Raw genomic sequence first — 15,203 nt, forward strand, 5'->3', positions numbered from 1 at the left:
GTATTTATATTATCGTGGGGATAGGATTCATGTTATCCGATGTTCTCTCATCAAGTACTCAGCCTCATTCTTTGCTTATTCATCCTCTTCTACTGGGTCATGTTGACACCCAACGTCACTTGGCTGGACATATGTCTTGCTGGTATCGGAGCATATCTGGTCAAGCAGGTGTTGAACAAGAATCCTGTATCATATCCCCCCGGCCCCCGTGGGTGGCCACTCGTCGGGAACATTCAAGACATGCCTCAAATCAAACCTTGGCTCACCTTTGTGGAGTGGGGTGAGAGGTATGGTGAGTGTCCCCCGTTGTTCCAAAATAATGCATTCCAATTCCGTGCTTTCTAGGTGCTATCTCGCATATTGAGGTTCTGGGTCAGCACATCGTTGTGTTAAACTCAGTCAAGAGTGCGGTGGACATGTTGGACAAGAAAGGCACTGTGTACTCTGACCGTCCTGTTCTGCCTATGGGCGGCGAACTTGTTGGCTGGAAGCACGCTTTGGGTCTTCTCCCATATGGTGACCGCTTCCGCCAGTATCGCAAGAACATCCACCAAATCTTGGGCAATCGTGCTGCTTTGGATGTGTACTACCCGATCGAGGAGATTGAGACTCGCCGATTCCTGAAGCGTGTGTTTTTGAACCCTGAGCAACTGCAAGCCCATGTTCGACAGTATGTTGTATGATTTACCCTTGCATGGGTGGGACCTTGAATTCTTGTAGCACCGCTGGCGCTATCATTCTGCGAATCTCTCATGGTTATGAAGTGAAGGAGAACAACGATCCACTTATCGACGTTGCGGACCGCGTTATGGACCAATTCTCGCGGTCCACTGCTCCCGGCGCCTTCATTGTTGACATTGTGCCACTCTGTAAGACTTCAAGACCCTGACCTTTACTTGTAATTGGCCTGATTATTTCCAGTGGCCGACGTCCCCGAGTGGTTTCCTGGTGCTGGCTTCAAGCGCTTGGCCCGTGAATGGCGCCAGAACCTGAAAGAGATGGTTGATGTACCATACAAGTTCGTTAAGGAACAGATGGTGATCAAGCATCTGTGGTGTTGCGTTCATGAGTTGAATATTTGACAGGATGCTGGCATTGCCCCGATATCTTTCACCTCGAATCTGTTGGAAGGCCGTACTTTGTCTGCTGTTGAGGATCACATAGTGAAATGGTCTGCTGCATCCTTATACGCTGGTGGTGCCGACACAGTTAGCTCTTCCCTTTATATCATCATATTTTGAGACTAACACCTGTCTCCACAGACAGTTTCTACAATATACTCGTTTTTCCTTGCTATGACACTGTTCCCTGATGCGCAGAAGAAGGCCCAGGCTGAAATAGATGTTGTTGTTGGTCCTGATCGTCTTCCCTCCTTCGCAGACCGCGACTCCCTCCCTTATACTGAGGCGCTTGTGAAAGAAGTCCTTCGTTGGAATGTTGTCGGCCCTCTCGGTATGTGGATATCGTTTATCGCATTCATTAATTGCCGAGCGGTATCGACCACTCAATTGACAGCTATCCCGCATTGCGTTACCGAGGACGATATCCATGACGGGTACCACATCCCGAAAGGTTCTTTGGTAATACCTAACATTTGGTTAGCACTTTTATATTTTCGTATTCGACATATCAACCAAATTGAAAGACAGGTTCATGCTCAATGACCCGCGGACATATGCTAACCCCTCGCAATTCAACCCTGAACGCTTCTTGGATAATAACGGAAAAGATCCCGATCCCGATCCTCGTACGATCTGCTTTGGTTTTGGTAGGCGGTAAGCACGGAGTTGATTTCAAGTGCAATGCTAACTTTGCCTGCTTTGCAGTATCTGCCCCGGTACGCCTAAATCACACTCAACAAACAATATCTTGATGTTGTTTGCTTTCATGAACAGGTCTCCACCTCGCTGATGCCTCCGTCTGGATATCTACCGTGATGTCACTCGCAGTGTTTGATATCTCCAAGGTCGTCGAGAAGGGTGTTGAGATTACCCCTGAAGTTGACCATACATCAGGCACGATCAGGTATGTCATGCATCTTATCGCATCCGCAGTGCTGGTTTAAAAGCTAGACATACTCCCAGCCACCCCAAGCCGTTCAAGTGCTCTATTAAGCCTCGTTCTGCGAAAGCTATTGCGCTCATTCAACAGGATGCTAACTACTAAGGACACGAAGATGATTCTCGTCAATCTATCTGTTATGTACGATATTGTACCTATATTTCTGTTTCATCTCATTGAATCACAATGCTACTCATGGGCTACCTGATAACTCACTCACCTGGCACCTTTCTGACACCTCCTGTCTGATAGCAACAATGAGCAGCAAACTCGAGCTCTTCAGCTCTTCCGTCAATGGCCAACGCATCACTGTGACAGACTCCTCGTGTGCACCATATCACAGCACTAGGGGCGCTATGGGAAGGGGTTATCATCAGCACCTGCGCGGTTGACTTGTCCGTTTCATCTGCAAAACCGGTAGCGACACGGTGACCGGTGACGGCTAGGATGGTTCGGAAATACAGACGACTGGAAATTCAGTTGAATGACATACAGTGACAACTATGTTGATTTTCATTGTGGACTGAGGATTGTCACTGAAATGATTACTTGCTTATACACAATACCACGCAGCCAACTGACGTTGGTAAATGTCAAGATCATTAACAAAGAACAGAGTAGAGCGATTGAAAACTGTGCTCAGTAAGCACTCAGACGATCCTGTTAGAACTAGGGGTCATCGTAACGCGTTGGGTTACGACGACGCTCGCATGTTGCATAGAAAAGTATAATATTCGCTATTCGAACACGCATCCCCTCTATTTACAAAAGAAATATACACGATCACGTTCAAGGTGCAGCAGTGACCCCTCCAGCAAGCTTCTTCTGCAGCTTAGCCTGCACAAAAAAGTTAGCTTCGGTACATGTATTCATAACCACCACTTACATTCACTGCATCCATGTACTTGTCAGTGATGACCCAATGTTCTCTCTTCATGTTCTTGCCGTGGATAGCAAGAGCAAGATCCTTGGTCATGACTCCATCCTTGTCGATCGTTTCCACACATGCAGCCTCAAGATCCAAACAGAACTTCTTGAGCTCTTCATTGTTATCCAGCTTAGCACGGTGGAGAAGTCCACGGGTCCATGCAAAGATCGATGCCACAGGGTTGGTCGACGTCTCGTTGCCCTTCTGGTACTCGCGGTAGTGTCGGGTGACGGTACCGTGGGCAGCCTCACTCTCGACGACCTGGCCGTCAGGGGTGATCAGCTCTGAGGTCATCATGCCCAAGGAACCGAAGCCCTGAGCGAGGATGTCACTCTGCACGTCACCATCGTAGTTCTTGCATGCCCATACGAAACCACCGGAGGACTTGATCGCTTGTGCAACCATATCGTCGATAAGGCGGTGCTCGTAGTATATGCCGACCTTCTCAAAAGCGTCCTTGTACTGCGATTCATAGATCTCTTGGAAGATGTCCTTAAAGCGGCCATCATACCTCTTCATGATGGTGTTCTTTGTTGACATGAACTAGACACAGTTACGTCAACATGATGTATACGGGTCGGGTAAATTCGGACACACCAAGGGCATCTTCTTGAGGAGAGCCATCTTAAATGATGAGTGTGCAAACCCAGTTATTGACTAAGAACGGGCATAGTCAATGGTCGCATCAGGATGAAGAGCCGCTGAATTTACCTCATCAGTGTTGTACATGCTCATGGCGACACCCTTTCCCTTGAAGTCATACACGTCCATGACGGTCTTCGCACCTCCATCAGCAGGGCTGTATACGAGCTGAAGCTTCCCTGGTCCCGGTGCGACGAAGTCCGTGGAACGGTACTAAACGCACATAAACACGTATACCATTCACGTTCGAAAATACCATACCTGGTCACCGACTACATCATTGTCAGGCTTAACAATCACGAGATAACAAACGGAATAACGAACATGCATGACGGCCAATCACAATTGGCTTCACCCATCCTGGAACCGGTTTAGGGATACGATCCAATATGATGGGTTCACGGAACACAGTTCCGCCAAGGATGTTACGGATCTACATCATCTGTTGAGAAGTTGGCGATGATTGCTTGCCAGATATAACACTCACCGTGCCGTTCGGGCTCTTCCACATCTCCTTGAGCTTGAACTCCTCCACACGAGCCTCGTCGGGAGTGATTGTCGCGCACTTGATGCCGACCTTGTGCTCAAGGATGGCATTGGCAGCTTCCACGGTTACTTGGTCGTTGGTCTTTCACCGCATGAATATGGAAATTAAAGTGAATTGGTGGAATGGGAGGCGTACCTGGTCACGGTACTCGAGGCCAAGGTCGTAGTACTTGATGTCCAGTTGTAGATAGGGGAGGATAAGCTTGAGGTAGCAATCACGTTTGAGATAAAGTGTAGCAGAAGATTTAAAAAAACGTGCACCTCCTCACGAATCTTTTTCCAAATAATCCTCGTCATCTCATCTCCGTCAAGCTCCACGACGGGTTTCGCTACCACAATCTTCTTCCCATATTCTGTCGGAATCGTATCAGCACATGGTTCTGATGGTACGTATGGAACGAGAGGGTTGCAGAAACGGCACGTCTACTGCAAAGGCGTAGCTCGAGCTACCCCAACCATACGGACACATACAAACTACTCACGTAAGCTCATCGAATTCGCAAAGCCTCGTGCCAGCGGTCTGCTCTGCGGACCCAGCGAGCGTCTAACAGCAGTAAAGAGCGTAGCTCCTTGAACTGGCATGGCTAGTTAGTAAAGGGAAGAAAAGAACCAGTATGTGGTAGAATCAAAAACAGATGCTAATGCCTTTTGTAAGCGTGGGCTTGAAAGATACAAATGAAGCACACGGCGTGCGCGCGTGGGATGTCGTGAGCACGCTAACAACGAGCCAGCGGCTGCTGGGGAAAATCGATGCTTTGTAAAAACCTTACCTTGACTTAGAGTAGAAGTTCAAGCTCAAGCCCTTGCTTGGGCTGGCCCGGCTAGGTATGGCATATGGAATGACGGCGCCCCGTCACGGCCGATTTAGGAGCATATGCCAGCGTATCATGCTCCGAGTTGTATTGCCGAACGATAATCAGCTGCTCTTGGTCGATGCAGTAGAGGAATTCGTGGTATAGTTAAGGACGGCCGAAGACCGTGACAGGAACTTATATACTGAACCCTGCCGTAGGACTTAATCGCTTGCAACAGAAGTGGCACGATATCTTGGGAAATCTTCTCAAGCACATCAATTAATGTCGAAATTTGTTCAGAACCAAACGTAGGTTTTGATTACAGTATCCGACTCCATTCATAAGTTTGCCGGGACAAGCTCGACGATCCGTTCGACGAGACTCCTCATCACCTCTGCCTTTTGTCTCCCAGTCTCTAGGACTTCTTCGTGCGACGCGGTCTCCATGGAAGGAAGTTCAACGTGTTGACCAGCAAGCTGCAGAGGCCACCATCGACGGAGTAATCACTATCGGAGTATTTGTTTTACATGATCACGTACCTCAGCTTCAACCTCTGCCTTGATACTCCTGTAGGTATCAGGGATGACCACCGTGTTAGTAACGAGGCTCAGCACCATGACCTCGAGCTTCTCTTCTCGCGCAGCCACTACTTCGGGTATCGTGCTCATACCGACTACGTGTGCACCTGCATCGCGCAGGAAACGGCCCTCGGCAGGGGTTTCATATGCAGGACCTGCCACCCAGGCATACGTTCCTTCAGCCAGTGCAGATGAATCAAACTTAAGATAGTGGGAGGCAAGGAAGGCAAGGCGTCGTAGGCGAGGGGAGTATGCATCACCCAGAGGAATAAATCGGGCATATTCCTGGGACATGAGGGGTCCGAACGAGGGGTTCATCCCAGTTAGGTTGGGGAGGGCGAGGTGGTCGCGAATAACGACAACTGCGACATCGTTCAGCCTTGGGCTTGGTATAGATGAAAGATCGTACTTGTTCCAACGGGTATATCTGGTGTCAATGACCCGGCAGCGTTTGTTACTGTATTGGATCAGGCATTTGTTCTGCTAGTCAGAAGCGCACTTACTGATAACATCTTTGACGCCTAATCTCTTCATGATTCTGATACCATACGTCACCACTATTGGCTTGTGGCCCTCGTATGGATGGAACTGTTATCATTTATATTTCAATAAACTCGCTGGCGAACCGGTGTTCCGCCTCACTCACCCGCCCAAGCATGGCGACAACAGGCACATTATCCTTGCCCATTAGTCCGAACGCGAGCATGCTTTTTTGGCCAACAACTTAGTGGATGGTCTTGCTGAGGTCAGTGATACCTGATCGTCCTTGTTGGACACATACCTGTGCTCTCTCCGAAACCCTGGAGTTGTGAGTACGGAAGTTGCACCACATTCTTCAAGCTCGAGACGAGGGTGCTGAGACCAGATCCACACACGATTCCGATGCGTGGCTTCAAACAATCGAGGATCGGTAACCAAACGCGAGATGGTTGCGAGAGTTTGCGCGAAGGGAAGTACTGGGGTGGTTGATGAAGACATGTCAGGGTTAGAAAGAGCACAAGCTGACAATTGTCTTAGAACATGTCATAATATAAGACAATCTCATGCTATAAGCAGGTCGTTGGAAGCTTCCAGCTATTATTGCTATTGCTTTGAGATAAAGACGAACGACTCCTCGAACTAATGGCAAATTGGCAATGGCCTCAGGCCATCCTTGTGATGTCAATAAGATGCCGGCATGCTTAATTGAAAGCAGGTTCGCTTGATTTCAACTTGGTCTAGGCCTGCTACGCACTTCATGCTCTACGCCCAACCATGAACAAGCTTAGAAAGCCCAAGCCACCAGCCACGTATCACAGCGCATCGTCAAGTACCCAAACAGCTGGATCTAGCGTTAACCAATGTTTGCTGTCTGTCCAAAGCAAACCTCCAGTATCGAGAACGATGCAGATCGCGAGTGCTTCACTTGTGGTGGAAAGAACCTCTACATCTAACAACATGCTGGAATGTCGTAAAACGACATGGTACTCTTCACCTGCTGCTGCCAAGCCTCGCACATTCGTCGAGCAGTACTGGGCTGCGCGTGCACTGGTGGCTGAAACGGTGCTGACAACGCGTGTTCAGCATCAGAAGGAAATGGCGGAAGTGAGGCTAGGGATGGAAGAGAAGCGGACGGTGAGTATTCAAATTGCACTGTCCAAAAAATATTCTCGGTGATTAATCGTGACACCGAACGTAGAATCAATTTGCGGCTTTCCTGCGGCGAGCGAACAACGGCAGAGCAGGCTCGAAAAGTTCGTCGTGCGTTGCATTAACTTGCTTGTGTTCCTGTGTGCAGCTCACTTTATTCATTCAGGCAGCCCTTGTAGCATGTTTTATGCTTCTCTTCCTTGCGTTGATTTACATACTGCTGCGTGATTCCCCGAAATCGAAGGGTACCTCGCACTTTACGATCCCGATCCTCTCTCCGTTCACCTCAGTGGTAAGCTCTGTTAATCGCCGTTGCAAAGTTTGGATCATTTCAAATGGAACTAGGTTGAACATGAAACGGCATTATCAGTGCGAGATCCGTATCAATCTTTATTGTCGTTCTAGGTATCTTATCATATGCCATCTTCCGACATTTGTTGTCAAAAAAAAGATAGTCCGTCGTGTTGTAATCTAATACGTGGCTGACGTAGTCATGAGGACCACGGATCACGACTGCGCAAACTAATCCCAAGCTATCCTGGGTCGTGGAGGTTATGAGGACTATTTTTTGCAAAGGGCACGTGCATACAGTAGTGGCGGATTGCATGCCTATTTCTCGTATGTATTGAATCCAGGTTGACTTTAAGAGAACACGAATAGCTAGCACTGGAGGATGACTGAAAATTAAAAGATAAACCGAGCAAGTGGTTCAGTTGGTTTGGATCGTGGAGTTTTACACGTGGGAAACAGGGTGCCGTTCACAGGATGGGCATTGCACCAACCTGAAGTTTGCACCAAAACGTTACACCAGGTTGCACCTCGCTCATTCTTCTTCACACCACCACTCTTTCTCCTGACCACGGCTCTCTCCTTCCTGTTGGCCTGTTAACTCAGGAAAACAGAGGTCAAAATGTATCCTCAGTCTTCCTCGCCAACAGCAGATCACGCAGATCCTTTCACTTCCACAGCGGGTGGTCCTCGCAGATACGTTTACAGCGACAACGACTCCGACAATGTCGACCCTTACGGTCGTAGAGACACTTATGCTTCAGACAGCAGCAACAATGGCCTCAATGACACTGAGCGATACTATGACCACAACGGCAACTACGACCCATACGGTTTGTGGAGCGTCTTGTTGTGCCATTATCATACTCACACCTGTGTGATTTTAAAGCACAACCTGACACAGACTCCGATGTCGACATTTATGCCCAGCGGTATCCTCCAGCATCCTCAGAATCCCTAGGACCTTCGAGAATGGGCATGTCAGATTCGAATGCAACGACATGGGCCGAATATGCAGGACCACCAGGCGCCCGTGAGGCATATCCCGCCTGGTCAGCCGAACGTCAAATCCCACTTTCCAAGGAGGAAATAGAAGATATTTTCCTGGACTTGACTCAGAAATTCGGTTTTCAGCGAGATTCTATGCGGAACATGGTAGCTTTTATTTCCTTAAAAATTCTTGTGGATGTTGACAACTGGTCTAGTTTGACTTTTTGATGCAACTGCTAGACAGCCGAGCGTCCCGTATGTCGCCCAATCAGGCACTCCTCACCCTACATGCAGATTACATCGGTGGCGAGCATGCGAATTACCGTAAATGGTATTTTGCGGCCCAACTCGACCTCGATGACGCCGTGGGCCACGTTCAAAATCCTGGTCTTCAGCGCCTCAACCGCAGGGCCGGCGCACGCTCGTCTAATGAGAAATCCCTTGCAACCGCTATGGAGCGCTGGCGTCAGGCCATGAACAACATGAGCCAATACGATCGCCTCCGCCAGATCGCGTTGTACCTTCTTTGCTGGGGTGAGGCTGCCCAAGTGCGCTTTGTTCCCGAGTGTCTGTGCTTCATCTTCAAGTGTGCGGATGACTATTACCGTTCGCCTGAGTGCCAGAACAAAGTGGATCCCGTACCCGAAGGTTTATACCTGAAATCCGTCGTCAAGCCCTTGTACCGCTTTATTCGGGACCAAGGCTATGAGGTAGTTGATGGGCGATTTGTGAGGCGGGAGCGAGACCATGCAGATATCATTGGTTACGACGATGTCAACCAGCTCTTCTGGTATCCAGAAGGTATTGCTCGGATCATACTTACCGACAAGGTACGCTGCTTCGCTGCTTACAGCTGTGTGTTAAACCGATTTTGCAATTCAGACGAGACTTGTGGACCTTCCACCCCCCCATAGGTTTATGAAGTTTCAGAGCATTGACTGGAATCGTGCATTCTTCAAAACCTACTATGAAAAACGCTCCTTTGGACATCTCCTGGTCAATTTCAACCGCATTTGGGTCATTCACATCTCTCTCTACTGGTTCTATACCGCATTCAACTCCCCTAAAGTATACCAGATCACACTTCCTTTGAATAAAGTCTACAACTCCCCGGCATTATCATGGTCTGTCACCGCGCTCGGAGGTGCAGTTGCGACGATCATTATGATCGCAGCAACTCTCGCAGAGTTTTCGTATATCCCCACTACCTGGAATAATACCTCTCATCTCTCACGACGCTTACTATTTTTGTTTATCACCCTCGCACTGACATGTGGACCCACCTTCTACATTGCCATCGCAGAAAATAACTCCAACGGGACCACGAGTTCACTCGCCCTCATCCTCGGTATCGTGCAGTTCTTCATCTCGGTTGTTGCCACGCTCCTCTTCGCGACTATGCCGTCTGGACGCATGTTTGGGGACAGAGTCGCCGGCAAGTCGCGGAAATACCTCGCTAGTCAAACCTTCACTGCTTCGTATCCTGGGTTGCACACAAAGGCGCGCTTGGGCTCTATCGCGCTTTGGGCACTTGTTTTCGGTTGCAAAGCCACGGAATCCTATTTCTTCCTCACGCTTTCTTTCCGTGATCCCATTGCAGTGATGGTGGGCATGAAGATCCAGGGTTGTAGCGACAGGTACTTTGGCTCCAGTCTGTGCACCAACCAAGCTGCGTTCACGCTGGCTATCATGTACGTGATGGACCTAGTGCTGTTTTTCCTCGATACGTTCCTTTGGTACATCATTTGGAATACGGTGTTCAGTATCGCGCGGTCGTTCTTACTTGGTTTATCGATATGGACGCCATGGAAGGATATCTACACCAGGCTACCAAAACGGATCTATGCGAAGCTGCTAGCGACGAGGGATATGGAGGTCAAGTACAAACCGAAGGTCAGTTTTCTATGATCGTTGCCTGAATGCACCTTAATGATATTTTTCTATAGGTGTTGGTGTCCCAGATTTGGAACGCGATTATAATTTCCATGTACCGCGAGCACCTGCTTTCCATTGAGCACGTGCAGAAGCTGTTGTACCACCAGGTTGACTCAGGGCATGATGGCAAACGCAGTCTCCGTGCGCCACCGTTCTTCATCTCCCAGAGCGACAAGGGTTTCAAGGGGGAGTTCTTCCCTTCGGGGAGTGAGGCTGAGCGCCGGATCTCCTTCTTTGCACAGTCACTCACGACTGCTGTACCGGAGCCGCTCCCTGTGGATGCTATGCCCGCGTTTACGGTCTTGACGCCACATTACAGCGAAAAGGTCCGTGGTTCATTTCTCTTATCCGAAGTTGTACCGACGAAGCACTTTTTAGATCCTCTTATCGCTGAGGGAGATTATCCGTGAGGAAGATCAGAATACCCGTGTCACCCTGTTGGAGTACCTGAAGCAGCTCCACCCCGTTGAATGGGACAATTTCGTTAAGGATACCAAGATTTTGGCCGAGGAGTCTGCCATGTTCAACGGCACGAGTCCTTTCGGCACGGATGAGAAGGGTCAGTCAAAGATGGATGATCTGCCGTTCTACTGCATCGGTTTCAAGAGCGCTGCCCCCGAATTCACCCTGCGGACCCGTATCTGGGCTTCTCTGCGTGCGCAGACGCTCTACCGTACAGTCTCCGGTATGATGAACTACGCCAAGGCGATTAAATTGCTCTACCGCGTGGAAAACCCTGAGGTTGTGCAGCAGTTCGGCGGTAACACGGACAAACTAGAACGTGAGCTTGAACGCATGGCCCGCCGCAAGTTCAAGTTTGTCGTCTCGATGCAGCGGTACTCCAAATTCAACAAGGAGGAGCACGAGAACGCCGAATTCTTGCTGCGTGCATACCCGGATCTTCAGATTGCGTACCTGGATGAGGAGCCACCGCGCAAGGAAGGTGGCGAATCGCGGTTGTTCTCTGCGCTTATCGATGGCCACTCTGAATTCATTCCTGAGACTGGCCGTCGTCGCCCCAACTTCCGCATTGAGCTCCCCGGTAATCCCATTCTTGGTGACGGCAAGTCGGATAACCAGAATCACGCGATCATCTTCTATCGTGGCGAATACCTGCAACTCATTGATGCTAACCAGGATAACTACCTGGAAGAGTGTCTTAAGATTCGCAACATCTTGGGCGAGTTCGAGGAGTACTCGGTGTCAACTCAGAGCCCGTACGCACAATATGGTCATAAAGAGTTTAAGACAAGCCCCGTGGCCATCGTCGGCGCTCGCGAGTACATCTTCTCGGAGAACATCGGTATCCTTGGTGATCTCGCCGCCGGAAAGGAGCAGACGTTCGGTACGCTGTCTGCTCGTGCTTGGGCATGGATCGGTGGAAAGCTTCACTATGGCCATCCTGATTTCCTGAACGCGCTCTACATGAACACTCGTGGTGGCGTGTCGAAGGCACAAAAGGGTCTGCACCTTAACGAGGATATCTATGCTGGCATGAACGCTTTTGGTCGTGGTGGTCGTATCAAGCACACCGAGTACTACCAGTGTGGTAAAGGTCGTGACCTTGGGTTCGGTACCATCCTCAACTTCCAGACGAAGATCGGCACTGGTATGGGAGAGCAGATGCTTAGCCGGGAGTACTATTACATGGGCACGCAACTACCTATCGACCGTTTCCTCACGTTCTACTACGGCCACCCTGGTTTCCACATCAATAACATGTTGGTTATCTTGGCCGTCCAGTGCTTCATTGTGACAAGTATGTATTCTCTTTCGACTACGCGAGTTGCAATTGATTGTGTCATGCAGTGGTGTTCTTGGGAACGTTGAACTCTTCGATCATGGTGTGTCAGTATTCTTCCGCTGGCACTGTTCTACCTGGCATGGATGGCTGCTACAACTTGACCCCCGTATTTGACTGGATTCACCGTTGCATCATCAGTATCTTCTTGGTGTTCATGATTGCCTTCCTGCCGCTGTTCATTCAGGGTATGCACGATTCGCTTGTCTTTAGTGGGGTGCGATTTTGACGCTTTTACAGAACTGGTCGAACGTGGGACGGGTCGTGCCATTATTCGTCTTGGAAAGCAGTTCATGTCCCTCTCCCCTATCTTTGAGGTATTCTCTACTCAAATCTACACGCATTCTATCATCAGCAACTTGACCTTCGGTGGTGCCCGATACATCGCGACAGGACGTGGATTCGCAACTACTCGTATCTCGTTTAGCATTCTCTTCTCTCGTTTCGCCGGACCGAGCATTTACCTGGGCATGAGGACCTTGATCAGTCTTCTCTATGTCACTATGGCACTTTGGACGCCTTACTTAATTTACTTCTGGTTTTCAATTCTTGCCCTTTGCGTTGCTCCTTTCTTGTTCAACCCACATCAGTTCGCGTTCGCGGACTTTGTGATCGACTATCGGTCAGTTGATTCCTTTGTTTTTTTCCCCCTCGCTGATGGATGTGTTGTAGGGAATTCTTGAGATGGATGTCTCGTGGAAATTCGCGCTCGCATAACAACTCTTGGATCGGCTACTGTCGTCTATCGCGGACTATGATTACGGGATACAAGAAGAAGAAGCTTGGTCTCCCTTCAGATAAAATGTCGGGTGATGTTCCACGCGCCGGTTGGAGAGCGGTCATATTTTCCGAGGTCGTCTTCCCTATCGTGATGGCGGTGCTGTTTACCATTGCCTACATTTTCGTCAAGTCCTTCCCCGATACAACTGGCAAAATTCCACCAAACCCGCTGATCCGAATCGCGATCATTGCCCTTGGTCCGATCGTATGGAACGCTGCAGTCCTTCTTGTGCAGTTCATTATATCCATCTTCCTTGGTCCAATGATGGACCCCACATTCCCGAAATTCGGATCTGTCATGGCATCTACCGCTCACTTCCTTGGCGTCGTTGGTATGCTAAGTTTCTTTGAGTTCTTGGTGAGTTTTTGCAGCACGTCTACCACCTAGCAGTTCTGACACAGTCCGGTCCGGCATTGAAGTGGTTCCTTGAGACGTGGAATGCATCACACGCAGTCCTTGGCATTATCGCAGTCATTGCTATCCAGCGTGCGGTTCACAAGGTTCTCATTGCTGTGTTCCTATCGCGTGAGTTCAAGCATGACGAGACAAACCGTGCGTGGTGGACTGGACGGTGGTATGGACGTGGCCTTGGCTCCCATGTCATGTCACAACCCGCCCGTGAATTTATTGTCAAGATCATCGAGCTATCGCTGTGGAGCTCAGACCTTCTTATTGGTCACTTCCTATTGTTCATGTTGACCCCACCCATTCTTTTCCCGTACGCGGATCGTTTGCATGCGATGCTGCTGTGTGAGTTGTCTACTGCAACATTTTTTGTGCATTACTGATAATGCATTAGTCTGGTTGCGACCCTCCAAGCAGATTCGCGCTCCCCTCTATTCTCTGAAGCAGAAAAAGCAGCGTCGCTGGATAGTGAGTGTTTTCGAGTCTTGGCGGATAAGCAAAGGATGCTCATACATGGCCCCAGATCATCAAATATGGCACTGTTTATGTGATAGTCGTCGTCGTATTTACAGCACTCATTGTCCTTCGTAAGTCGTTATGGCCGCTTATTTTTTTTTTGCTTATTGAAGCGCTCCCCAGCTGCCGCCTTCCGGAACAGAATTCAATTCAACTGCACCCTATGCAATAATCTGTAATGAATTCATCTGTCATCTATATCATTCGCATTCTATAGATTATCCACCATTACTTGTAGTCTTTTCTGGTCCCGTCGCGTGCTGGACATTTACATGAACACTTCAATATGTCTAGTTTTGACGTTTCAACCTACCTCGTACTGCATGGACACGACTGGTGTAATGTACTACGGATATGAACTTCTACGAACTTTGATAAATCACATATTTGGGTTGCACATGTATGACGAAGGGAACCTAATACTTTTGCAGGACTGGCGATATTGATTCGGGGATCTAGGGTCAGGCCTCTGACACGCACGTTTCAGGGAGATAATTCACTTGTACTGAACGTTGTCTAGGGATCCTAGGAAACGTGTCAGGTATGCACTTGGCGTCGCTGGCTGGAAGCCCCTCGGACATTCCGAAGGACTGTACAGCATGGCTAGTACTTCAACCAAGGGTCTACTTTATTTTCCCCGTGTTTACTAGAGACGTTTTCGTGTATACATGACTCGATATTTCAAGCAAAACCACACCATCTGCTCGAACACAACATATGGGTACTTGCTGCTAGGCGCCCATACCATATAATACCATCCGAATGTCTGATTTCACTTAAGTGCCACGAACTTCCCTCGTTCAAAGGTGGCTGACGCCATAGGAGGTTACGGCAGTAGAAGCGTGTGATGGTAATGTAAGGTAGTACTATTGCTTGTACTTAGCAGCCTGGATGGGAGCTAGTGGCAGGCTGCGGCAGCAGCTTAAAGTTTGATATCAGTAGAAGGTCGATTATTCGTCTTGCAATGGCATGCATGTAGGGTGTGGGTACATTAATTTGATACAGCATGCATATGGCTGAGCGCCATTAACATTGTCACTGGTTTTTACAAGCGCTCAGCCATTCGCATGCATGTTGTATGTACACATGCCAATAGCACCTGCCAACCTGCCCCTATCCTACGGTGCCATACGCACCCACTTTTAATTTTTTCAGTTAATCTTCCACATTAGATGTGAAAACATTACAGCCTGCCACCCTGTAGTAATAGTACTAAGTACACCGGTACAGCTGGTTTGCTCCAGTTTGACGCTAAGCTAGGTTCTGAAGCTTAAATCCCGATGATCCTGGCATCTTCCGAACATACTGG

The 15,203-nt window shown here is 49.0% G+C and overlaps 5 protein-coding genes across 5 annotated transcripts; 3 read left to right on the forward strand and 2 right to left on the reverse strand.

Moving 5' to 3' along the window:
- Positions 1-99: 99 nt before the first annotated feature.
- On the forward strand, positions 100-2,235 carry BJ212DRAFT_1459600 (cytochrome P450; the record flags this gene model as incomplete). The annotated part of the gene is made up of 11 exons (XM_041338905.1): positions 100-280; positions 346-670; positions 721-869; positions 922-1,037; positions 1,086-1,208; positions 1,263-1,452; positions 1,516-1,597; positions 1,650-1,775; positions 1,827-1,837; positions 1,896-2,025; positions 2,085-2,235. 11 exons carry the CDS (start codon positions 100-102, stop codon positions 2,164-2,166), a joined length of 1,515 nt encoding a protein of 504 aa, XP_041194815.1. The 3' UTR covers positions 2,167-2,235.
- Positions 2,236-2,765: 530 nt separating this feature from the next.
- On the reverse strand, positions 2,766-4,532 carry BJ212DRAFT_73526 (uncharacterized protein). Its single transcript, XM_041343943.1, has 9 exons — positions 4,439-4,532; positions 4,314-4,379; positions 4,119-4,259; positions 3,956-4,064; positions 3,893-3,903; positions 3,701-3,844; positions 3,587-3,646; positions 2,948-3,532; positions 2,766-2,898 (listed from the first exon to the last, which is right to left on the reverse strand). The coding sequence occupies exons 1-9, from the start codon at positions 4,472-4,474 to the stop codon at positions 2,851-2,853; spliced, it is 1,200 nt and encodes a 399-aa protein (XP_041194816.1). The 5' UTR covers positions 4,475-4,532; the 3' UTR covers positions 2,766-2,850.
- Positions 4,533-5,309: 777 nt separating this feature from the next.
- On the reverse strand, positions 5,310-6,527 carry BJ212DRAFT_1446240 (nucleoside phosphorylase domain-containing protein; the record flags this gene model as incomplete). Its single annotated transcript, XM_041338218.1, has 7 exons — positions 5,310-5,447; positions 5,511-5,911; positions 5,959-6,006; positions 6,053-6,137; positions 6,196-6,272; positions 6,331-6,439; positions 6,465-6,527. The coding sequence occupies 7 exons, from the start codon at positions 6,525-6,527 to the stop codon at positions 5,310-5,312; spliced, it is 921 nt and encodes a 306-aa protein (XP_041194817.1).
- Positions 6,528-6,665: 138 nt separating this feature from the next.
- BJ212DRAFT_73673 (uncharacterized protein) lies at positions 6,666-7,909 on the forward strand. The gene is made up of 2 exons (XM_041343949.1): positions 6,666-7,163; positions 7,228-7,909. Exons 1-2 carry the CDS (start codon positions 6,804-6,806, stop codon positions 7,651-7,653), a joined length of 786 nt encoding a protein of 261 aa, XP_041194818.1. The 5' UTR covers positions 6,666-6,803; the 3' UTR covers positions 7,654-7,909.
- A 179-nt stretch (positions 7,910-8,088) lies between these two features.
- Positions 8,089-14,073, forward strand: BJ212DRAFT_1268156 (glycosyltransferase family 48 protein; the record flags this gene model as incomplete). Its single annotated transcript, XM_041330709.1, has 13 exons — positions 8,089-8,299; positions 8,356-8,621; positions 8,672-9,286; positions 9,339-10,349; positions 10,403-10,717; positions 10,770-12,150; positions 12,201-12,380; positions 12,433-12,814; positions 12,865-13,330; positions 13,393-13,723; positions 13,773-13,846; positions 13,902-13,965; positions 14,018-14,073. 13 exons carry the CDS (start codon positions 8,089-8,091, stop codon positions 14,071-14,073), a joined length of 5,352 nt encoding a protein of 1,783 aa, XP_041194819.1.
- Between the last annotated feature and the right edge of the window lie 1,130 nt (positions 14,074-15,203).

Source organism: Suillus subaureus, assembly GCF_016647635.1.
Source record: "Suillus subaureus strain MN1 chromosome Unknown BJ212scaffold_10, whole genome shotgun sequence".
Taxonomy (NCBI): Eukaryota; Fungi; Basidiomycota; class Agaricomycetes; order Boletales; family Suillaceae; genus Suillus; species Suillus subaureus.

What these genes read in the sequence shown, in the direction of transcription:
- BJ212DRAFT_73526 (XM_041343943.1), bottom strand. Translation starts at nt 4,474, where the DNA reads ATGACGAGGATTATTTGGAAAAAGATTCGTGAGGAG. An exon ending in GGAAGAGCCCGAACGGCACG is followed by an intron (nt 4,065 to 4,118) that starts GTGAGTGTTATA and finishes CAGATGATGTAG; the next exon opens with ATCCGTAACATCCTTGGCGG. An exon ending in GCATGTACAACACTGATGAG is followed by an intron (nt 3,647 to 3,700) that starts GTAAATTCAGCG and finishes GCCCGTTCTTAG; the next exon opens with TCAATAACTGGGTTTGCACA.
- BJ212DRAFT_73673 (XM_041343949.1), top strand. Translation starts at nt 6,804, where the DNA reads ATGAACAAGCTTAGAAAGCCCAAGCCACCAGCCACGTATCACAGCGCA. An exon ending in GGATGGAAGAGAAGCGGACG is followed by an intron (nt 7,164 to 7,227) that starts GTGAGTATTCAA and finishes CACCGAACGTAG; the next exon opens with AATCAATTTGCGGCTTTCCT.